The sequence below is a fragment of the Ciona intestinalis genome, chromosome 11 (assembly GCF_000224145.3).
Source record: "Ciona intestinalis chromosome 11, KH, whole genome shotgun sequence".
NCBI lineage: Eukaryota > Metazoa > Chordata > Ascidiacea > Phlebobranchia > Cionidae > Ciona > Ciona intestinalis.
In genome coordinates, this window is record NC_020176.2 from 3,250,363 (window position 1) to 3,275,409 (window position 25,047).

At 37.9% G+C, this 25,047-nt stretch overlaps 2 protein-coding genes across 3 annotated transcripts in view; both read right to left on the reverse strand.

Annotated features, from left to right (window-relative positions):
- The window catches only part of LOC100181392 (leucine-rich repeat-containing G-protein coupled receptor 5), a 29,555-nt gene extending 19,638 nt beyond the window's left edge, over positions 1-9,917 (reverse strand). Inside the window, exons 1-3 of one of the 2 annotated variants that reach the window (XM_002123245.5) lie at positions 9,579-9,917; positions 9,169-9,271; positions 629-700 (exon numbers count right to left, since the gene is read on the reverse strand). In XM_002123245.5, the coding sequence (XP_002123281.2) occupies positions 629-700; positions 9,169-9,271; positions 9,579-9,720 (317 nt within the window). In that variant the 5' untranslated portion in view covers positions 9,721-9,917. The remainder of the gene's footprint in view (positions 1-628; positions 701-9,168; positions 9,272-9,578) is intronic. The other variant, XM_026836657.1, reaches the window with a different exon arrangement.
- Positions 9,918-13,944: 4,027 nt separating this feature from the next.
- On the reverse strand, positions 13,945-21,534 carry LOC100186070. The gene is made up of 14 exons (XM_002129219.5): positions 21,381-21,534; positions 20,862-21,057; positions 19,653-19,774; positions 18,846-19,018; positions 18,302-18,550; positions 18,083-18,237; positions 17,620-17,805; positions 17,136-17,324; positions 16,626-16,805; positions 16,419-16,536; positions 15,815-15,991; positions 15,392-15,521; positions 14,685-14,827; positions 13,945-14,371 (listed from the first exon to the last, which is right to left on the reverse strand). The coding sequence occupies exons 1-14, from the start codon at positions 21,443-21,445 to the stop codon at positions 14,277-14,279; spliced, it is 2,178 nt and encodes a 725-aa protein (XP_002129255.1). The 5' UTR covers positions 21,446-21,534; the 3' UTR covers positions 13,945-14,276.
- Between the last annotated feature and the right edge of the window lie 3,513 nt (positions 21,535-25,047).

A 25,047-nucleotide genomic window follows, 5' to 3' on the forward strand; every position in this document is an offset into this window, starting at 1 on the left:
ACATATACAAGTTTGTAAACTCAAGTTACAGTTTTTGCCGCTGTACTTTCAANACAAGAGTTTCGTAAACCGCAACGACTTTTGTTACATTTGGGTTAATTAGAAGCCTACTCATTACCGAAACGCGCCTGTTCTAACGTCGCTATATAAGTCGGTTTCTGTACAACGGCCCCCACCCCATTAACCTTGCTTTAACATTCGGCCTCTATACTTGTTTGTGGGTTCATGAGAGCTCAGTTGAAAAACGTTAAAAAAACAATAGGGTCTCGGGTGTGACCTGAAATGATTGATGACTTTCACTTTAACCGACAACCTTAGCGCTTAATTATGAACGGGTGCTTTGTTTTCGCAATACTACACGCCTTTCATTTCACTTTTCTGTTGGTAGTTAAAAAAAATATTCTCCTTTCGTTACCAGAAATATTTGTGATTCTTATAACTGCTCTTCCGGTAAAAATGTAAGTTTATTGAACCTATAACGTTTCGTCATCCGACAAGACAGGGCAACTTTTCATTTTCTAATTTTAGTTTTTTTAGTTTGAACGAAACTCTAACATGTAGCACGCATGGTTTAGATGGTAAACATATAAACAAAAATATTTTATGTAAACATGCTTCATTTACTTACAATTCTTGCAGAAGGTGTAGATTGCTAAATGCTTTGCTTGCTACCACTGATATATTGTTTACGCTCAAGTCTCTGCAAGTTAAAAGATAACTTTAAAAACGAATCATTTAAATGATGGATAAGTGTTCGCGATTTGCCTGTATATAGTAGGGTTGGGGAAGAGGGAACACCTTTAGCACATATTATCTAAATATCTTAATCGTGTTTTAAACAATTAACATCGGTCTATGGAAGTCGTGGGGTATAGATTTATATTTCATTGAATGTTCTTTGTTTACTACCAAATGAGACAAGAAAATAAAATGAAAAGTGTCCCATCTTCCCCACCCTGCTATATGCTACATCGGTTGGCTAGATTTTTTGGCAAATAATATCCATTTTGGCAAATTGCGTATATCCCATATTTTATTGCTCGCCAAAGTGTCACGGTTCATTTTCGACAAATAAATGTCAAAGCAATTTATCAAAACCGGCGGGGAAACGGCCGCTGTTAAGCACACAAGAAACGTTTTCTAGTCAAGCAAAACACACGTTATTCCTGCTAAAAAAATAAACTGTCCCAAGTCTGGCGACATACGAATGGCATTCGGTTGCTTCGAAACGACCACCGAGATCTAATGACCGGTTCACGCATAAGAAGCAAAACAAACTCAACACGTAAGCTTCCGCACGAAAAACACAGACACTCAACAAGGTATGAAAAATACAGGTTCGAGTCCTGGGCCGGGTGAAAAATGTCTACTTTAAAATACATTCCATCTTTAGCGGTGGACCTGTATCGTGATGATACGCTGTATACGAACATAAGGTAATCCACACCGCCTGAGGTATTCGGCGTACATCATAGTTCTTAACCGCATATGGTTAACGATTGGCGTTTGATGGTTTTCCTGTTTATTTTGTTTCAGCTTTTAGCCAATTGATCAACACAGCGTTAATCCTGTTTGCGAAACACGCCAGAGCGCCTCACATGTGTTTGAAAACAGGCGCTGCCTTTGTGTGACAAATGTTTGATGCGCGTATGTCGTTGCTGGCAGACGGCTATTTAAAACCAATGGCATTCGTAACAAAAATCTTCAAATGAAAGATTTTTGGTTTGGCCAAGACGGCCACTGTTAATACTTTGAACCGTTTCGACCTTCTGTCCTCGCAAGGCTACATGAAAAAGCCATATCTTTCACTTAAATCTGTAACAGTTTCGTTTCTATAAAGTGTCGGTGCGAGTGTTGGGCAAAAGCATTAAAAAAAGTCAAACTCGCAACAAACTCATTTGTTTATATAGAAACACCTGTCAAGTTTCTTGCGATTATTTTTGTATCGTTACACAATATCCGGAGCTTATAGGTCGCACGCAAATTGCAAAACTGCGACCCGCAACCGCGTCGGTGCTTTAACAGCATTATAAGTGGACCTGACGAACTCACGAAAAATGTAACAGTCGTAACAGTCTGTCAACACTGAGGTCCAAGTATCGAAAGCTTAGTTGAATAAACAAGGTATTACAAAACTGGATCCTACTCGATAAGGATTATACGGGTGGTTGGAGACGGATTTAATTGGCCGACACATAATCGCATGATCTCTGCCTTCGAATCAACATAGACTCGGGCGGATTTGAACCCAGAATTCGCAAGCTTTGGTTCCGGCTTGAAACTCGAAATGCGGGCGTGCTTCGACATTTATTTGCTTTTGCTATCTTGTGGTAAAGCCTCCTGGATTATGCCAATTACTGAATTTGCGGTTTTCGGAATAAACACAACGATCCCAGGCCCGCGGTCGGTTTCTGACAGATCCCTGATACGGGATATAAATGTTTCGTTCGTTCGGTTGCAGAACACACCCCTTTCAATCCAGTGCATAGTTTTCTGCTAAATATTTACACCGTGCGAGACCTTGGCAGCAAAGCGTACCACCGCTGTGTTTATTGTGTGTGACAAAGTTTAAACAACGCGTGTTAGGCAAGGAGGTATGCAAGGCTACTGGGAGAGATGGAAACTAATTTGGGACGCAGTTGCTGTTAAATGAGAACTAACTGTGTTTTTATCGTGTTTTTTTCGGCTGTTGCATGCTCTGGTTAATTTGTTTGCGTTGAAAAGCTTCGTTGAACGCGCTAGTCTTGTAGAGGAACCCTAAAACGCTAGCTATAGTATTCATTAGGTGGGGTTGAAAATGCGCCAAGTTTTTTGTCATTAATCTTGCCCTACGCGTTGAAGTCTCGTCCGCGGATTCGCACCACGGACGTCAATCATTCGTAGTTGGCCGGGCTTGGTCCTGAACAGGTGCGCGTGCCAGTTACGTGTGTGGTCCGGCTCAAAACGAACTTATACGCGCACGTTGTTTAGTAAACCGGTTATTGACACAGGCGTTTCGAATAAGCGCAATGAATTTTTAACCGCTTCGTCTTCGTTTTAGGGCTTCCACCGGATAAAGTGGAGCTACATCAATGTATCCTACATAAAGGCGCTGGCTTTCAGACATTTTTTGGTAATCTCCATACACCGTAACAGAATTACTACCTTCACGTGTGAATTCGTACGGTTAGGACAATATTTGCCTCGGTTACGGAAACACGCAACCGGTTAATCAATTCGTTATCGCTGTTAAGTTTGATTTACCTGCTCAATAAACCAATGACGGATTTATCCATTCGGTCAATAAATTTGCGGACGGAGTTAAAAATTAGCGCGGGGCAAACAAAAACATTTTACCGGCTCTTAAATCAATCGGGCGTTTAATACATCCTGCTGCAGGAAAATAAATCCGACCAACATGCTTACATAAGAAGCGTGCTTACAGTTGTAAACCGCCGGGATTTTAAATCTCTGGCCAAACAAAACGAAATCCGCTTTCTTTTGCTATAGGGGGGTGGGGCTATTCGGCGAGTGCCGGTTACACGGCTGCTGTACTAACATACAATGTCAAGCGACCGTGAAAAATACCACCAACGATTTTGTGTACACCAGCAGCAACAACAACATACTTAGATTGTAAAGCAGCACAACAAAAATACTCGACGCGTAGGATTACTATGACTTATACGAGAGTATAACTTCTGGGAGCGGTGACGCAAAAGGAAATTAAATTAGGAAATTTGACTGATTATATTTAAGCGGGGTTTCCACGGTTAAATTCCGCTGAACGAGCATCGAGATCTTATGAATACTTAGCTTGAAATCACAACGGTATAACGCGCATATTGTTCGACGGCGGTTAAAGGGTTGAAATGTTTTAAAACTAATCACTCGTCCGAAATTGTAATAAAGCCTATAACAGCAGTTGCTGACATGTTAAGACCCATGGGCCACGTAATTATGGAGGCAATAAGTGGCTTGAGAGCCCATATCAAATCGTTTCAACTGCGGCTTAATAATGAATATTCGGAGGGAGTAAGGCCGTAACGAACTTAATTACACTATGGTCTAAATGGGAATAATAAAATACCCGTCAAAGTTTGACCGTGACGAGTTTTAAAGCTGCAAAATGCAGAAGCGTGGACTTGCCCTGGAAAGCCACGAACATATTCAAAGGCTTTCCGATTTTCAATTAAAGTGACAAAGGAAAATATTGACATTAACCGGCAGAGTTTTGTCTCTCAAAGTACACCGTGCGGCACGGATATCACGGTACCTTTGACGGCCATTCGGAAGCTTTCTTATTCATCTCGCCTAACATGGTCGTACAGCAGAAACCCGCGGCGCCAAATTTCCCAATAAATTCGGCGCAATAAATTTTATACGACACAACGGGTAGGGGTTCGTAATAAAGTAAATTGGGAAGTGTTTTAGATTGGACGTGCGTTGTAAATGTTTTCTCAATAAAATCTGTAGCGATTGAGTTTTTCGGCGTCGTATTTACAGGGTTTTAAACTTATTATATATTTCTTCTTCAGCAATTTTAAATTGAAAAATTTAACGTGGGAGAAATAATTTCACATGATAAAATGTTGAACTGTCCCCATCCCCGCAATTATAAAAGTTTGGCGCCCGATCTTCCAAATACCATTGCCAAAACGGAACTTGACAAATTCCAATCCGTTAAAGCAATATACGGATATCTGCGGTAACGAAATACCTCGGTTTTATTCGATTTCGAAACATGTTATTAAATTTAGTTCGCACCCGAATATTTCCTGGTCTATTATCGCTGGTCAGGAGCCAACTGGCGCTGCTGGCTCGATATAGATTTCGGCTGCATCGTATTGCGATGAACGACAAGTCCCTGTTGAAACTGACTTAAGATAAGGCAGGGTTGTAAGTAAAGTGTTGGCAGATACTGTTTCCTTGTCTTACAATACTCGATAATGGTTACAGGGTTAACAACACAATCCTATGCTTTGTATAACCTTAATTCAGTCACAATCCATTATCATATTTTTCGACTTGGCGAAAGAAAAGGATAAATTATCACGGTTGTTTCAAAACTTTGAAAATATCGACCAGAAATGGCAACTAAATTTCCTGGTGCTGTAAAACAATAAAGGTCGTCGTCGGTCCGCGCTTGTTTGACGGGTGCACGCGTTTTTGCCATTCTTAGCAAGAACCATAACATAACATCCATAACACAGAATGTAAAGGGTGCCGAACGTGTTTGTGAAATTAATTTTCTCGCAGCTGAAGCGGGAAGGCCCGTGCAATGGCAGTTCGTAAACAAAACTAGATGTCGCAGCCTAAGAAATGATTTAAAAATCGAGGAATATATCCTGGAATATAGAGGCGCGAAGTCCGTATAGGCTTCTTATCTAAACTTTGGCGCCCTATCCACCGTTAACTACTTCACTTTTGTCAAAATAGAACCCAGGACGTCTATTCATCGGTGGTACGTGCGGTGCACCCCCCACTGTGAGAGCTTTATTGGAAGAATCACCTTTACGACTAGCGCCGACGTTCAATACCTTTGAAGAGACCGCTATAGCTTCGAGCATGATTAAAACGTCAAAGAAATCGCCGAAATGCAATCACCGATGACGTTTGAAGGTGTGAAAGCGACAAAATATCGGTTTGGTCGTAACTCGCAACGCTTTTAATAAAAATCAAAGCAAATTACCGCTGTAGGCCAGCAAGAACGCTTTATTACTGCTGGGAAAGTGTTCTCTCTTTAATCGGATGAACTTAAGTAAGTCCTTTTACTGGAAAGAACCAATGCTCGCTATTCTAGCATCAGCGTGTGAAACTGAAACACTCTTACTTAAGAAAACAACTCATACTGAATGTTCGAACAATTTATAACCCTTGACCGAAAAGTGCGAATTGACTGTTTGAATTTCGAGGGCCAGATCTAGATATTTGCAATTGGTTTCTATAAGACGAATTAATTCTCCTGGAACCATTACACGCCCTTTGCATAGAGAATGGTCAGTTCCCTACAGAAGTCAAAACATGAACCCAAAACGAAACGTAAAGTAGGTTAGGATAAAAGGGTCATGACCGTATCCTCTTTTTCATCTTATTTGGTATAACTAACAAAATATTTTTACATAATCATAGCTACGGGACTCTAAAACAGTGATGTTAAATCCTAAAAACACAATAAAGAAATAAAGGGTACTATAGCGGTTTTCCATCTTACCCCAACCCACTATACATAGTGAAAATCTGTCCAGAGAATATTTACAACAAACATTATGATATGTGGGTAAAGGTCATATAGGCCCTTCCAGGTTAAAAGTTGACTCGACTGTGTTCTTATGGCGAGTCGGAATAAGCTTGTTTCATTTGATGTGAGAATCCCATAACAGCCTTTATAGTTACACCGAATTCCCAACAGAAAACCCATTAGGTTTTGCTAGAAGGACGACTGAACTATGCTATATATCTTTGAAACTATCGTGTTAATATCTAGCTTTGCGGTTTCGTTTTGAGAATGCGGTAACGTGAACTTCCAAATGAACTCTAATAAACCAATCAGTCGCGTATGTGTTTTGTTTAACCAGTTTTATGGGGGGGTATAACATGACGTTCAAAATGGAATGATATAGTAGAGTGGGGTGAGATGGGACACCTTTTCGTCAAATTTGAAAGCAAACAAAGCGGCAAAAAGCCTTGTTAATTGGTCTAACTTCAAAGCACCAGGATATATAATACTTAGGTGCGAACAAATTCAAATTTACCCCACAGTACTATACGGCATTTCCCATTAGGAAATTAGATCAAAGATTGAACAGAAAGTGGATGGGAGTCTGTCCGGTCAGTCTAACTTTCATTCTCATGGGAAGGCAGGGCGAAATAAAGCTACGAGTGACGTATGCTCTGACGTGCAATGGACCAGAGCACTAATTGGTGTGAGTTCGAACAACAACATACGTACGAATTTACGTTCAAGTACTAAAGATCGCGTATATGCGGTGTATATGTGCATTTGGTATATGCACGCAATAGAGTTTAGGTTTTCAATGTAGTTGTATAGCGTTGTATTGAACGATTGTATCTGCATACCAGGCGCTAAATGCGATTTCCCTGATGCATTGACTTGTAGATACCGAACGTTGCCAATTTGCTTTCAATGTTTCGAACGTCTCGCTAGTCTGTTGCTTCTTTTAGATTGTTACGCTGGCTCGTACACAAAGGTGAATGTAGCGACCGATGTACGTCAAACTTGCTGTACAGTAGAGATACTAACACGGTATATATACCAAGTGTTCCATTTAAAACGAAAAACAACTTGCAAATGTGTTTCTACTTTAGCGTTAATTTCGCACGGAAATTTCACAAGTGTTTTCCGTTGCTTAAAATATCTGAACTAAGAATATGCAAAAACAAGAATCTCAACAGCGTTGAGCTGTCCCATGGGATATACGATCACCTTGTTTTAAGCATATAATTCAATTAACCCCCAGCGTTTTAAATTAAGACGCCAAAATAGGTCGCAGGTTTTGGTCGCGCCTATAACTTCCTGCCTGCGTATAGTTCTGCGCACCGGGTTTCGTAAATCGATCAATACAGATTCGATTTGAAATTTATACCGAGCAAAAGTTTACGGAAAATACCGGCTTGGGATTTTGTTTATCGGGAACTGTTTTTTTTTTTAATTTGTTTTTATGTTGAGAGTAAACCGTCATGTAGTATGGTTGAATTATTCCAACGTTTTCCGTAAAGGATTAAGCAATGCCTTACCGGTATTAATCTAACAAAGTGGTGCAATAATTTACAGAAGTAATAAATTTAGACATAGATTCTTCGATTGCGGTTAGATAAACGTTTTTATCAAAGTAATTTGTCACTACTAAGTGGGCAGTACCTTGCCAGAGAAAAAGAGCGAAAGAAATAATCACCTTCGACGCTAAAAGTGCTGCGGTGGTTATAAAATTGACGATTTACGAGCGGAATCGGGTATGGCTAACTATTAACTACCCTGGTATAATAGGACGGAGTGTATGAAACAGCAAGACGAGTAAAAACGATCTCGAATGGCGATCATTTCAGTTTTAACGGCAAACAAAACAATAGAAACCGGGCAGGTGGTCAAAGTTGCCAGCTTGTACTCAGCAAATGGGCGCAAAATTTCATGCCGACTTGGGTTGAAAAGGATCTGTTTACCTTGCCCCTTCCGAGGCTATACACTGAGTATATATACACGCCGGTTCTGTACAAGTTGGTTTTGTATGCTTCGCTTTTGACGGGCACGAGAAACTATAAGCGTGGCATTACAAATGTAAACTTGCTAAACTCGTATCTCTACATCGTTGTTGATTGAGGATACAGTTCGTCATAATCTCAAATGTAATACCGTATAACCCATACCACACAGACCTAATGCACAGACCACAAAAAACAAACACCTTAATACACGTCAAGGGTCGGCTTTCAGATAGGACGGTATTTTTCAGGGGTCGAGTTTTAGATAACATGTTATTCAGTCAGTGTATTGAACACAAGAGTAAATGTAATTAAGTCGGCCTTCACATTGCGTGACCTTTGTAACTCCAGCTTTTGTTTCATTTTCTGCTTGAACCAAGAGGTCGCCCACAAAGCGAATCAACCGTATGTGATAGTGTTTGTAAAATACGGATATCAATTACCAACCAAAGTTCACACTGACGGCCGTATGTGACATCTGTTCTGTGTTTATCGACTCGTAAATAAGATATTCGAAGCAAGACGACAGTGAACTAATAAGAATTTTTAATACACAACGTCTTTTGATCACTGAATACCCAAATGACTTTGAAATCTTTACCTACCGCGTTGAATCTCTTTCCGGGCGAGACAACGGCATTAGGCATAGAGTATGTAAGGACAAAACGCTTCAACGGTTGAGAGAATTAACGGTGTAGTGTATATGGCGCATAGGCCGTAGCTCGGTTTCCCGACATTTCGACTCCCAGATGAGCGTAGTCACATTCACTAGCGGTTTATATATAGACTATTACCCCGCTTAGTAATCGACGTCTCCCACAGGCATTCTGTAACGTCCGTAACTGTTTACACCGCATAAACTGACACTTCCAGCCGCTACGAAATGACCAAATCGCGCTAATAAACAAAATGCAGTAAAAATGGAACACAACATTAATTCGCAGAAACAGTAACAGCACAATTACTCACAGAAATGTAGTTAGTTCGTCTACAGAGCTGGGCACTTGGTTAAGATCGAGTGACGAGCAATCAACGCTGTAACCGAACCCAGTATTTCTGCTGCACCTGCAAGCTGTAACAGACAAGACACTTAGGTTGCTTGTATTCATAATTGAAACTGACACATCAGCTGCTTAAAATGCAGCCACCACGAAACGAAACACTAAGGGTTACACGTTTACTTGTCGAAACACATACTTTACTGAACGATAATGTAACTTAATTTTTCCTTGCGTGGCGGGCGACAACAATTGTTATAACAAGGTTTTCTGTTTCATACACCTTCATACAAGTTACCACGTATGTATATTTGGGGGAAATACTGCATAGGCTTTTAGTGTTGGGGATCTGACACTATATTTTCTAAACATTACTGTTACCTTGTGGGCACGGTGGGGATTTGCGGGTTTGCGGGGGTTGTGAGTCGGCCATCGCGACACCTGCTGTACCACTTGTCCTGCTACTGACCCACGGCGAAGATCCGACGACCCAGCACAAAACTAGGAGGTTTAAGACGCTCATGAGTTATTTCGCTTTTCCTGTGTGTTAATATAACTTCCACTACTTCGGAGTGACAAACAGATAGTGAATATTCTCTCGGATTTTGTTAAATCGTCCCACCCATACGGTGTTGTAGCATCAACAGTTCAAACAAATTTCAACTTACACTCTAGTTCTGTACATCTACCTACTGATATGTCAATACAAAGAAGCATAACAAAAACTTTTACATATCCTTGTCAATTACATCAAAACCGAATTCTTTAACAAAGTGAATGAAACTGAATATCTAACATTCTAGATCACATATTTTCTGTATGATCTTCTACAAAGGCCATAAGAATCCAGAAACTGCTTTGTATTCCTGTACAATGCTTTGCTTCTACCGATCTGCGCCATACTATGAGACCAGCGCTCCCTTCAGGTCCACACGCCGCTCGCTCCTGATAAAACTGACTGCGGCAGCCGACAAGCAAGGACCGGGCACGCCGCGCGAGACTTTGTTTACTTCTCGTCGTATTTTTCTTGCGCCACGCGACTCGCGCCATCTCTCCCCCGCTACAGTCTGCAGCGAGCAAGTTAAATTCGACAATAGACTGCCAAATGCTACCGGAATACGCCGCTTTTTCAGTCGCTTTGTTTACGAAGGAAATGTGACTGTCTTGTATAAACGAAATGCGAGTGTGTTTTCCACAAACGAAATGTCAATGTTTTTATATGCACGAAATGCGATTTTTTTCGACAAACCATACATTCTGTTTTTTACCACAAACAAAATATGAATCGCTCACAGAAAACTTAAAAATAGTAAGCACCGATTTATCACTAGTCTATTCTATCATTACTTATACTTATATATATCATTACTTATTACTTATATACCAACATGTATGAGTGTAGAACAGCGGCAACTCGTTCTGTATCAATTACTTTTCTTTCTTGCCAATTACACGTATTTGCAAACTAAATCAACACTTTTTAAAATAAATTTTAAACCGTTACATTAGAAAAATGCGCTTTTAAACTCGAATAATGTTGTTTCGATATTCGGACAAAGCGACAAATTATTAAGACGTATTGTAATTCCTATATATTCCAATCCCATGTTATGATATATTAGGTTTGGGTAAAATGGTCAAAGTTTTCATTCTCTTTTCTCATCCTAGTTGTTGCGCTACCCTGTCAGTTGAACTAACAATCACTCTTTCTCGCTACCCAGCGGTAGTTTTAAATTGTTTTGTTAAACTAAAAACAACTATTAAAATTTCCCCCCAAAAAACATTACTATAACGTTTCAAAATTCCCTCCACTGTTAACTAACACTTACTACACAAGCACTCAAGAACCGCGTATCTCGATGTACATTAATTAATTCAGTAAATGTGTGCGCAAGGTATAAAGGCACTTGGTTCAAGATAAAGCCACATTTCGTCGCCTAACGACCACTTATAAAGACACAGCCGAGTGCTCTGCTAATTAATCGATTTTAAAACACCTCGCGTATACTGTTCAGTACACAGACCTAAACTGGCTTAACCCCAACAATATTTACCATGCTCTTGAGTAGATTAAACTAAGCGAAAGAAGGAACGAATGTACTAATAAAGGGGTTAAACGCTCTTGTGAGCAAAAGGTTTGTTTGAAAAAGGTAAAACACTTATTTTTACACTATCAAATAATATCATTATATTGGAATAATTTATTTATATTTAATTATTGTTTATAATAAAAAAAATTTAAAAAATGAATTAAAAATGAATTATTATTCGTTTATTGAGCGAATTTTTCAAATAACCTCACCGTTTAAGACTTTCCCAGCACCGTATTATGCTCGATCAAGCATGTGTTTTCATTACGGAAACGATATAATCTTGTTTATGCAAGGAAAGCATTCATAGCGGATTATTTGCGGATATATGATTCAATATTTGGATCAAGGATTTCATTTACCGTAACAGCCATAACCCTTCAGAAAGCTGTAATCGATTTGAAAAACTGGTATCATCCAGTTCTAATCGGTTTCCTTGTGCCCCAGTGCCCATTCATAAACAACACATGGGCGAGGCTAGGAACGGATCACTGGCGTTCCATTGGTAACGACGTTCGTAATTTAATCGCCGCTTCTGCTGCATCAACATAATGTTGAACACAATAGAGGGAGAACCATTGACAACCCACGACGCATGATGCAGGCTTGCCCAATAATGTGATAATGGAAAAGATTTTCGGAAGATTTTAACATCAAAGTATGGAATATATGGATATGGTATATTCCACAGTTCGTTTTAATGCCATCGCTTTGTGAAGCAAACCTGAGAACGAGTTAATGTATTTATACTACATTGGTTTGGTCCCACGCCCAAAAGTGGAATTGAACTCTATACAAAACAAGCACAAATTTATTTCCCCAATATTGACATATAACATTCTAGAGTTCGGTTTGTTTACACATTATTATGGTGAAATATAAGTTATAAAATGTTTTCATTATCTTTTCTCGTATCATTTGGTGCTGGTAACCAAATCATAGTTTCAGAATTATATAACCGTATTCTAAAACTTTAAAAGAGCGTTGTTAATTATTAAAAACACGATTAGGAAACATGTGATTTAAGCGATAACGGTACATCCCGTCCTGCCCCGGAGTACTGTAAAGTAAAAGTGTTTACTTTTAAAAATTGCATATAAAACACAGGGGCAACGGTTACTCAAACAGTTTACATTAGAATGAACATGCATGACTTGTGGTAATTAGATTATACGATTAACTAACACAAGTGACTTGTTTATCCGTGGGCAGGAAATGATTCCAGGAATTTGAATAATGTAAGAACGGTTGATTAAGGCCAACAGGCGGAAAGGATTTATTAGGAAAAATCTTACGAGCTGGAATAAGTACCGGTATATAAATAAACTAAAGCGTAATTTGTTTTTTTCCGATGTTCCTATAATGGATACCGTTAGCACACAAATATCATATATTTTCTATCATATATTTTCTAATCGTGTGTTTAACAATTTCAACAATCTGTAAGAGCGCAGGTAATTATTTTTATAACTGGAATATAAGGACTGTATTATATATTAGGTTTGCGGATCCGTAGTTGTGACTCAGTAGTACCAACTAGCGGTTGTATTAAATGTATATTTTAACTACTTTTCACTCAACGTTTTTGCATGTTACATACGCGTGTAACAAAGCAACATGCGAAATACCTTCACATTATAAAATAATACATAAAACAGTTTCTGTGCGTTTAAAGTGACCACAACGGTATTGGACATTAATTAAAAGATTAGACGAATTAGTTTCTGTTTTTATATGAATGTACGCAACATTGTTTTAGGGAAAACGACACATTATAATTTAACGGCGTTTCAGTTTATTGTTCGATTAACACATGGTTTGTAACAAAACAGTTTATGGAAAAATGAAGCATTTCTAAAGTAGTGTATTTAAAAGAGTTCCACAAATGAAATGGTCTTCTGAAAAAAAAACAAAGAAAACAGCTTTCGACATAGCGAACTGCAACGTGACCTGCATCACAATTACGCTTTGGGGGAAAATGTATTAGCTTTCAGACGGAGACCGACTGTAGTAATACAATATATATTACATTAGAAGCATAGAATAAGAAGAGATACAATATTATAGTTACCATATCAAATTTACTTAGCTTCAATCGAAATTTAAATCCCATCTGCTACAGAAGTAACTTCGTCTAAACTACCACGTACTGTAAACCTTCTGTAGAGTGGTTGTGTTTGTAAACGAGAAATAATCAAGAATAAGCGAGGGTAATCAACGCTTGTTACGAAAAGCAATGGAATTTTTGGTGTTGCCTAATATTGTTTCAATAAAACAGAAACAGCATCGATAATTGGAAACACAGTTTCGAAGGCGGCGATCAGGCCATATAGCATATACAGAAAGGTAAAGATTAGTGGGGCAGCATTGAATACTGATGTTAGCACCTAAATCCCATAGTTCATCGTGTTTTAAACTAACAACGCTGCTTTAGAGTCGCAGGGAAGCAGTTATATATTTCTGTAAATATTTTGTTTACTACAAAATAAGACTTAGAGAAAATGAAAACATGGACCACCTTACCACACCAACCTATACTGTTAAGGTTTTATAAACAAGCTAAACTTTGTATTTCGTTATGAAAGTTCTTTGATGTCCACTCTTCCAGCACTGTAGATATTTTCCACCAATTTAGTTTATAATAAAGAAACAAAAACGATGCGTCAGGAGGTGTTTTATTGAAGAAAGAAACAAGTTTGAAGCTACGCGAGAAAATTATAATCAGCAATCAGAAAAAAACGCCAAAAATTATTCTAACGCTTTTTTTGCCATGAGCTCTCACAGGCTGCTGACCGTGTTTATCTTACTTGGACGCCTTTAATACAGGTATAGGAGTTAATTGTTAACTAATATAGTAAACACACAATTTGAACACGATTATGCTACAAATAAAATTGGCTGCTTTTTGAACTTTAATGTCAATTTCTGTGTGTCAAACTACTGGATATATGGTTGCTATAATGCAAAAGATATAATACACGTTCCCACATTACACGACCACGTTTGTATTCTGCCAAATCGTGTAAAGGTTCTGCCAGTATTTGTGCGCCACTTTCCACTCTTGAATTCCAGGACCGGTTAAATCTGGGAATATTATAGAATGGTAAAAATATGGCATATGTGTACAACACATAGCACTCTGGGGGCAAGATGGCAATCCGTTAGCATCTTTTCTTGATCGTATTTTTATCAATTAAAAACGCTATATTCTAGAGTTACGGTTGTAGTATTCCGTAAAAATTCTTTGTTTACTACCAATTGGGACGAAAAGAAGAGTGAAAACATGCCCTATTTTTTAACCGCCCTACTATATACTTACACTATAATACTAGATTATAACGTTTACTTACACTTACACTGTCGCATACTTAGGCTATAGACTACAACATATACTTACAATGTCCATCCACACAGTAGGGCAGTCTACATGTGCCCGACATTAAGTTAACATATCTGAGTTGACCTGGGTTCCTGCAAGTCACAGCAAGTTGCATACATTGGACATTTGGTAATGGCGTGTTTACTCCTGCCACGTTTTGTCTGAAAAGTAAATAAATGCAGGAATATAAAAACAACACAGAATTAAATCTGAAGTATATAGTAAGGTGGGGAAGATGGGACACCTTTAATACATAATATCGCCTGATCCTATTTTAAACAATTAACAACGGTCTGTGGAAGTCGTGAGGATACGGTTTTATAATTCATTGAATGTTCTTTGTTTACTACCAAACGGAAAGAGAAAACTAAACGAAAATGTGTCCCATCTTCCCCCACCCTAAGTAAGGGTATAATGGCGAACATGATTTCATTTTCGTTTCTCACTCCACTTGGTACTAAAAAATATACAACCCCGTCTTTAATTATTTATGGGGTAACTTGGGATGTTACATGGTAGCGCAATTCACCTTATCCCACAATACTACTAATCAACCCAAAAAGTCACTGTGAAATTACAGTGTTTATAAATGACTAAATACTCGTGAAAACTAAAGCAGGGGAAGCCACGGGGTAAAATAAACGCTTTGGCAATTAGTGGGCTGTATTGGAAACTTAACAGTAAAATATACCACAGTAATATAAAAGTAAACAATATAACTATACCTCCAATTGTCGAAAACTGGGTGCCAAACATTTTGTATCTCGAACGTCCACTTCATATACTGGCAGATGAAATCGGACTTGAGCAATGCTAAAGGAGAGTTGGCTGGAACAGCAGGACATGTCACTGTAACTGCAATGATAAAAACGTTAAAAGTAACTTGCTTTATCCTTCGCGTGAACCGAAAACGACAGTCGTTATAACACCGGTGTTAAACACATCTCGTGTCATCATTTTGGATTGGATACTATTATACCCGGTGCCCGCTTACGAGTTACCACGTTTGTCAGTTTGTGGATTATCTGCTTGGCTATAGAGCCCAACAATGCGATAGCAGTGTCGGGCCTTGAACACATTCATATGGCTGGAACAGCCCGATAACTAATGTGGCACGGCACATGACTAAAAAACGCTTACGTACTAACCATTTGCGGGGGGGAAAACTGGTTGGTTACAAGCGGAACTATTACAGCAGGTTGATCGTTCACAAGTAACGACTGTATATCCATTAAATGTGCTGCCAACTGGTAAGCAGTGGTTTGCGCCACATTGGTCCGCATCTACACAAGCTGATATAGATCCGTTCTCTGCTGCTGCGCCATCTGTAATGTAAAACATTATTGGTATTATATTATGGTCTTTAACATCAGAGTACTGTGGGGTAAAATGGGATACCGGTGGCTTCTAAATCTCATTTCTTGTTCGTGTTTTGAACAATTAACAACACTCTTTTTGGGTCGTGGGGTTGCCCCTACATGATTATGAAAATATATTTCTTGTTCATTACCAAATAAGACGAGAAAGGCGATCGCAAACACGACTGGTTAATTTTATTAAATTAACGTACTATATATATCATTTAACTAATTTTTTAATGTAAAGTTTAATGTAAAATAAACGTTTTGTAGACCAAAAGAGCCATAAAAATAATATATTTTAAAATCGAAATATATATTGCATTTTGTATGAGATATGCGTTCATACCGTCAGGCAATAAGCAAATACACTAAAGGTTCTTACGTGTATTACCTAGTGAAGCAGACCCATAATAAGTTGCACAGATCTGGTTTGGGCCACATTGAACTGTTTGTAGTGCGCTTGTGTCTTGCGCAGAAGCTACACCGTATGTACATTCTTGCCCGAGCACCTGATTTTAACAAAAAGTAAGTATTACTATTCCCTGTAAAGTAACGAGCCGTGCAAAATTACACCTTAGTGTATAAAATTGCCATTTACCGGTAATGTTGACTCGTTTTTAGATGTCGAAGTCACATTTAGGTTCAGACTAGTGTTTCCTGTACTTTGCACAGTGGTGAATACGTCCAATATATCCTTTTGTGTTACAGTTGTACAACCGCTTCCAAGTTTCACGCCACCTCTAAGTGCCTCAGCGTTCAAGAAAATTGTGACTTTGCCCTGATAATGCAATTTATTTTTAACAAACCTAAATTAAGGTCACAGTTAACTTACAATTCTTACAATTGTAGAGCAATTTCAAGTTTTGAGAATTCTAAGTATAACAAGTTTGTAGGAGTAAGATGGTACATGTTTTCATTCTGTTTTATCTTACTAGTTTTTAGTAAACAAATTATATACAAAGGAATATATATCTATAGCCGTATCCTCACGACTCTAAAAGATTATTGTCAATCATTTTAAACACGAACAAGAAATATGGGGAATCATGTGCTAACGATATCCACATATACTACAGTAAACTATACTACTTTAACGTTAATATCGTACCACAGTTATTCTGAAAGATATTGTGTTCAATGCTGCGCTTGGGTTTGCCACGTTGCCAGAAATGTAAACAATTCCTGCTCCGCCAGGTGGCGTTTGGAACACCAATTCGATTGAACCGTTTGACGGGAAACTGTACTTAGAGAAATGTGGTTCTCCGGACTGTATGGACACGGATATAGAAGTGCTATCCTGTGGGGTGAATGTATATATAAAATTTACGAAGAAAAATAACGATCTGGTGTTATCACATTTGCGCAAACTTATTTATTTCGTTTTAATAACACATTTCACTAATAGCATATTTCATTTTTTATTAACATAATTATTTTAATTTTTATCTCTTTGAAAACGATAGCGAAGATTATATTATTTAAAAAGCGAATAGAATGGAACTAACACTAAAACAAGCTTAGTACTTTTGTATGGCATTTAAGCATTTTTCAGCTTCATATATAACGTCAGAACTATATTCAATGTCACATACCGGAACAGATGCAGTGGCAAGGCAGCTTTCGTCTGTGAGTCGTTGACTTAAAACGTTCAGCAAATTGAATCCAGTTAGTTCGTAAGCGTACCTGCTGTCTGGGTTGCTCGCTATTTCATTGACTTCGGCGATATCTATACCACTACCAATGCCGACTCCAAACACAGTAATTCCGGCCGCTTTAACCTGTTATTATACAAAATGGTTTATAAAATAGCGTAAACGATCGAAAAAGCCTTGGAATTATAAATTATAGCAGAGTGGGTAAGATTTTTTACTTGTATTTAAAAGCCCTCATTTGATGATAGACGAAAGTAACATGTAACAAGGTTATTCGACAGTTTTTCCACGACTGCGTATAAAGCTCATAGCCGATTACTGTTAATAACTTTTAGAAAAATATGACAGAATATATGCTTAAATGTCCCAATCACTTAATTCTGATACACAAATGTTTTCTTACATTATCAGATGGTGTCTTCACAGAATCGCCGCTCTGACCATCAGTCATAACTACCAAAATACGTGGCACACCTTCGGAAGCAGGTCTTGCCCCATTTCTTTCCACGAATCCGTTGTTTAAAACATCATTTATTGCCCTACCAGTGCTTGTGCCACCTTAGACAAAAAATGTAAAATAATTTTTTTTTAAAAAATATGTTTTTTAGGGGGGAAAACCTACCTCCTGTGTATGAAGTACCAAGAATTTCAGCTTCTAATGCAGAATTGTTCATGTGTTGATTAAAGTGGCTATGTATGGTGGACGTCGAGGAATACACAGAAAATCCAACACGAACGTCGTCGGGGCCGATTGTGAATCGTTTTGTCAAACTAGCGAGAAACCTTAGACTGTCTTGAAAGTTGCTAAAACCGACGCTTCCGCTGCCATCGATGACAAACCATAAGTCCAGTTTGTGAGTGGCACAGCCGACTAAAATGATGCGGAGTGTTATAGAACAAATCTGCCCAACGAAAAACTACCCACAAAGTAACAAGGTTACTCAGAAGCGGGTACGAGCTATGTTGGTAGTAATTTGAAAAAATGACAACTGTTCAGAACTTTATAGGATCAACACTATTTCGTGTTGTGTATTAAGTCGTGTTATAGGTGTATTGTGTTATATGGTTCAACGAGAAATGTGGAACAATATAAGTGATATAGACGACAGCAAGGGCAAAAGTAACATTCATTCATTTAGTCCCCAAGTCCATTCAGAAAAAAATACCTGTAACGTTTTCTACTTGCGAAACCAACTCAATAAATTTGGTTGCATTTGCTCCGGGTCTATATACAGTGCTCCACCATGTCGCTTGCTGTGTGAGTGTTATTGGAATGGCAGAAGATCCCACGCTCTGTTGGATGAATATACGTGCGGCGAAAGCGGACCGAATAGGAGTGCTGTATATGTGTGAATTTTTAATGTGAGAGATTTAAGCTAGTAGGGCATCAATCTGGTCCAGACATACTTTACAAAATATCACAAAGTTAATCACCCACTAAGTTTTTGTTAGTATTGATTGCTGTATGAATTTTCAATATTAAAGGTTCGTGCTAGGGTCGTTTTCAACCTAATGTTCACTTATGGATTGTCTAAGTTGTCAGGTTAAAAAAATCATTCACCCATCGAGTAACATATAGCGGTAGCTTGTAAGCTGGCACAAGGTGCGTAAAACAGAATATTATAGGCTTTGCATTGCTTTTGAACTGGACTTGTTTTGCTCCGATGCACAGCTATGTGCTGCACCGGCGATTTTTGAAGGGTCGAGGGTTACGTTAGTTTGCTGTTAAACAAGCCTTGTATCGTACACCTGAAAACCTTGGATTTGTTTGACCCCAAGATGTTAAATCACTGAGTAAAATACTTAACGCTTTTCTTGGACTATATATATCAATTTGAATATTTTTTTTATGTCAAATTGATTTTTTTTTCTGTAGGAATTGGGTCACTTTTTTATGGTACTTAAAATACCGTCCAATGCGTGGCCTAGATTTTACAGCAGAGACACGGAACAAACGGTGTGCGATGTATCACCTGAAGTCTGTGTTGGTCAAATTGGTGTTCTCTTGGCCCAGAATACACCCAGCTTCATTTACAATGGTTTGAACCGACGAAGAGAGACTTCCACGCAAAGTTGCTTGAATCGACGTGGTAATCTGGAACAAGTTTTAATAATTTTTTAACTTTTTAAGTACAAAAAAATATTTATTTATTTAATGTTATATGTATACCAATCTATCATAAGTTTAAATCGTTAATGATATTCCGAATTTGTTTTGGGCAAAAATACTTTTCGAACCCCACACAATTAATTTAATAATATAGGAGTTGGGGTAAGACGGTAAATATTTTTTTACTAGTATACACAAAAAGATTAAGGAATTAAGGGCGTTGTTAATTGTTAAAAACACGATTAGGAAATATTATTAATTTCTTATGTGTTGACGCTATCCATCGTCGTACCCCAAAATACTAGCGATATTGCAAGTAGTTTGAAAAAAAACTTCATGGCTTTTTAAGCGCAGGCTTACATTCAGGGACTCGTCCTGTTTGAAATCAGGTATTTAAATTACGGGTTAAAAAAACGAGTTTAAAACTTTTGACTGGGGCTCAAATAACTGGTATTTAACGAAGCAGTAAGTTTCTGCTGGAGAAGCGTTTTTAAACATCATAATAACATAGATTATACTAACTAAACGCACGTACATGGTTTTAGGTTCGTATACTTTTATAGAGTGGGGGGAGAAGATCAGACACCTTTCCATCTATTTTCTCATGCCCTTTCGTAGTAAACAAATACATTCAAAGAATTATAAAATCGTACCGTCAATACTCCCCTAAACCGTTGTTATTGTTTGAAACACGATTAGAATATTTGGATATTATGTGCTAAATATCGGTTTGCCCGAAGAATCGAATAGACTTATTACTTATCAATTCCAAGCTATAAAGTCAGGCGCGGCGGTAAAATGGTATTACCTCATCTAGCCCGCAAGTTTCGGGTTACGGAGCCCGTGGTTGCTACAATTATCGGCGTGTGTGTTCTTGGGTAAGATAATAAACGGCAGTTGCTTTAATCTTAGGGGTTATCTAAATTGTCAACCATACAAAAAACACCCGCAAAGTTACATACGCTACTTCGTTAGCGGGCATGAGGTGTATGAAACAGAACACCCTTGTGTGTTGTAACGACTATCGTTTATCCCGACACGCAAGGATAAAGCAAGTTACATTTATCCATACCTCCCAAATTCCACCCAGCGATCCTTTATTATTTTCCCCGTAATTTGATTCAACCAACGCGATTCTGGTCATCAGATTAAAGTCGTTCAGAAAACCAGGAACTGCTTCAAGTTTTTGTGTGGCGGCCGTGACCACCGGCTTACCGCTGGAGCCTGCGACCAATGTTTGATCGACTTGCTTACTAGTGTCGACTTTGCTGTTAAAGAAAACAGGTCTTAGAACTTTGTTAAAGGAAATAAAACAGAACATAAAATTGCTTAGGGAACTGGTGATACGAAAACGTTTTGTTGGACGTGAAATTTGTCTGTTAGGTTTTCGTAGCACCAGACTCTTACTGTATTTCTTTACACAAAAATCGTTCAACTCTTATGAACACCAGATCGGGGTCAGATTCGCGGAATTTATACAGTATTAAAATTGCGTTTTATGTAAGCAAGTTTGTAGAAAAACTGTATTCTGCATAAATTTAATATAAAAGCACAGGCACCGGGTATACATTGTCTTTTAGGGCTTACTTACACAAAATTTTGTCCGACGGAATATTGCGCCACCGCAAGAACGGAGAGAAGAACCAACAATTTCATTTCGAATTCTGCTGTCACTCAAATCAGATAAAAATTCTACTGAATTTTGGTATAATATTACCTATTACAAAACACAAGTGTTATCTAAGCTGGTCTTTTTGACCAGGCGAATATAAAACCCACGATACAGATAGACCCCGCAACATATACGACAATTTTACAAAACACTTATAAACATTACAACTTCTTGACTATTTACAAAGATAGCAAAAACCGTTTACTGCTGCGGTTGGTAATTATAGCTGCCGAAAGTTCGCTCTTCGCTTGAAAGAAATTTGCGTCGTCTTATATACCAGGAACCTCACGCGTTTGCGGCGATGTACCCTTTTTCCTTTTTACAATACTTTTTTATTTTGTTAAACTAGGGTTACCGCGTGTTCACCTTCAACGCGGTGTTGTAATGCCTTTTTCATTTCTTAACACGGCATGTAATGGAACAAAATACGAGTTTCCACGCCTTTGAGATGGTATTGCGTCAAAAAACAGGACATTGTGCCCCGTATAGGCGTAACCAATGACTTGATGGGATGGGCTCAATGGACTACTGACTTACAAAAGTTTCATGTTAAAAATAAAAACCTCATTTCAATTTTATTTCCTTTGCGAGCAAGTACACTTGACAGCTATTATAGGTGGCCTAAAAAATCTTCGCGTGTTTATTTCGACAGCGGTACGAGTTAAGTTACATAATGGTAGGAGGGAGATGGGACACCTTTTTTGTATTTTCTCGTCCCATTTGGTACTAACAAAGAACATTAACAGAAATTAAAACCGTATTCCCACAATTCCCATAGACCATTGTTAAACGTTTGAAACACGATCAGCATATTTGCATATTATGTGCTAAAGGTTGGACAATAAAGAAAATGAAAAATCGAACCATTTTATCCCCAACTACTATGTTAAATTTTAGAATCCATTCGTAATACCCAAATAAAACTGTTTCCATAGATACCGTTTGTTCAGTGGTGCCTTATATATGACTGAATAGAAAGACAAATAAACCGTAGACGTGACTGTTCCTTGTCTCGCAACCGTGATGAAAAATTACGACCGTTGTGGGTTACCAATACCACCCGCCAGCGCGAAGATTTTATCCAACAACACATGACGATATAATACAGACAGTAGGGATTGTGTACTCCCAATACGCTGATCGAAATAATGGGTCAACGAATAGAACATTGAATTTATACCGTTACCGGGTGAGATGGACCACATTTTCTTTTAATTTTAATATATAATCCCATCGAGTGGGAAATAAAAAATACTTACAGAATTATATAACCGTATCATTTTCGGGGCTCTAAAAGAGCGTTTTTATTAGTTAAAAACACATGAGATATTATGTGCTAACGGATCATTTAAAATCTCCTTTTTCGGTAAGCATTTCATAAGGTTTTTTATTACGCATTACATATATGGGTATTACACGCGTGTGCAAACATTAAATTGAAACACTCTATGGATACGAAATATTGCACAAAGCCACCAGTGTTATATTTTATCAAAAGAAATATGCTTTCATAGGGATCGGCTTGTTTAAGTTCATGGTGCAACTTTTTGTACTTATGGGACGGGATATTTAAAAGGCGGGTATGTTAGTTCTTAGTAATAATTTATTGTGTCGGAACGTCGAAAAAAGATTTGCTTTGACGCTTACATTTGCCTGCTACACATTGACTACTAAATAAACAGATATAGGGAGGGGCGAGACGGGACACCTTTAGCACATACGTTCCAAACATTATGATAATGTTTTAAGTAATCAACAACGATCTATGGGAGTCGTGGGGAAACGGTTTTAGAATTTTTTGAATGTTCTTTGTTCACTACCAAATAAAAATGGAATAAAAAGGTGTCCCATCTTTCCCCACCCCACTATATAGGCAAGTGTTCTTTGGCAGTTTTTGCAACGACCCTAATTCTGGCAGGACTTATAGTATAAATTCAAATTAAATATAACATTGAAACTTTGGTTCTTTAAGGCCACAGTTGTTTTTGTGTAGTAAGCAAAGACTAATTACAGAAATGCATAACAGTGTGTCCTCACAACTCTAAAGAGCATTAACTGTTAAATCACGATTAGGAATAATGGGAGATCATATATGCTAATATCGTATCCGTCTTACCCACAGTACTGTGTTTACAACTTTAAAATAATACGATCGCGTGTTAAGGCGTCGATTAGAACTATGTGGTGATTTCCAAGGACGCTGATACACCATTATATTTAGCTACAAAGCCGTGTAGAGTTACGTGTTGGAAAAATAAGGACAAAGACAAAAACATGGGAAGATGTTATAAATATTTAAGGACTCTGAAACAGCTTACCAAAGCAAAATATTTACATAACGAGATACCTTTGAACAGCAGCTGTATTATAAATTACCACCTTTTAAAATTGAGTTAATATGTACAATCGGTCAAAATATTTCACTGAACAAAAATGCAAAACGGGCGCTTTAACACTGCAAACTTAGTAAACAGCGGTGTTCCCCTTCTAAAAGATTCAAAAAGTTTTACTAATGAGAACTAAAGCTGCATAGTTGGTCATGCTCGTTTGATTTTACCAACGTCAGCGGTTTATATGATGTTTGAACAGCGTAAGTTTCTTAAAATTCAGATTTTTAGAAATCCACTGGCCATATAGATTTATGCTTCATTTTCCTTATAGAACCAAAAGTTTATTATCTTATTAACGTTTTTCTTTGTCGAAAATTTTTTAACTTTGTCCAGCAACAGTATCTACGATCGTCTGTGTTATTAAATGTAATAGAGTAGGGTGGAAGAAGATGGGACACCTTTCCACTGTATTTTCTCGTCTTATTTAGTAGTGAACAAAGAACGTTTTAAGTATCACAAAACTACATTTTCATAACTCCAATAGAGCGTTGTTAATTTATTAAAACAAGATCAAGATATTTGGATATTATGTGCTAAAGATGTCATATCTTCCCCACACCCACTATATATCTTCCCAGCACCCCACCATTTTAAAAAAAAACAATAAAAATCTAACAGAGAAATTTCCTAAGACTTATTTGCACTTTCAGCAATGGTAATACACTTGGGGGGGCATAGTAAATATTAACTTTACGATGTTAAGTTGATGTTATTGAGTTTTAAACACCGATCCGCTGCGTGTTGCGTGTTTACCGTGTGATAAATATATAGGGAGTTACCCAATGTGAACTATTGATGTATTAATCCTAAGTTGTGTTTCTGAAACGGTTTTCGGCGAAAATTATTTTACCACTGGCATTTTAATACAGTGTTGGAGTTTAATACAGTTTTAATGCAAACGCTTTGCTGTGTCGGTGTTCTGAACAAGCCATTTTACACCCTTGGTGCATATTATTTTACGACTGTTTATTCACGTTTTTCAATTTTATCTGACGTTGTTTAAAATATCTCATGTTATGACTCTTAAAATGAGACTGGAATAAGACTCTTGAATTTTATGCGAGTGAAACACCTTTGTGTTTTTCAATAGCAAACTGACGTATACGTTGGCTCCAGCGAATTCCTATATGGGCTCATCATGACGTCACTGAACAAACATATAAAGCTAACGTAACAGAATCCGAGAATTTACGCCA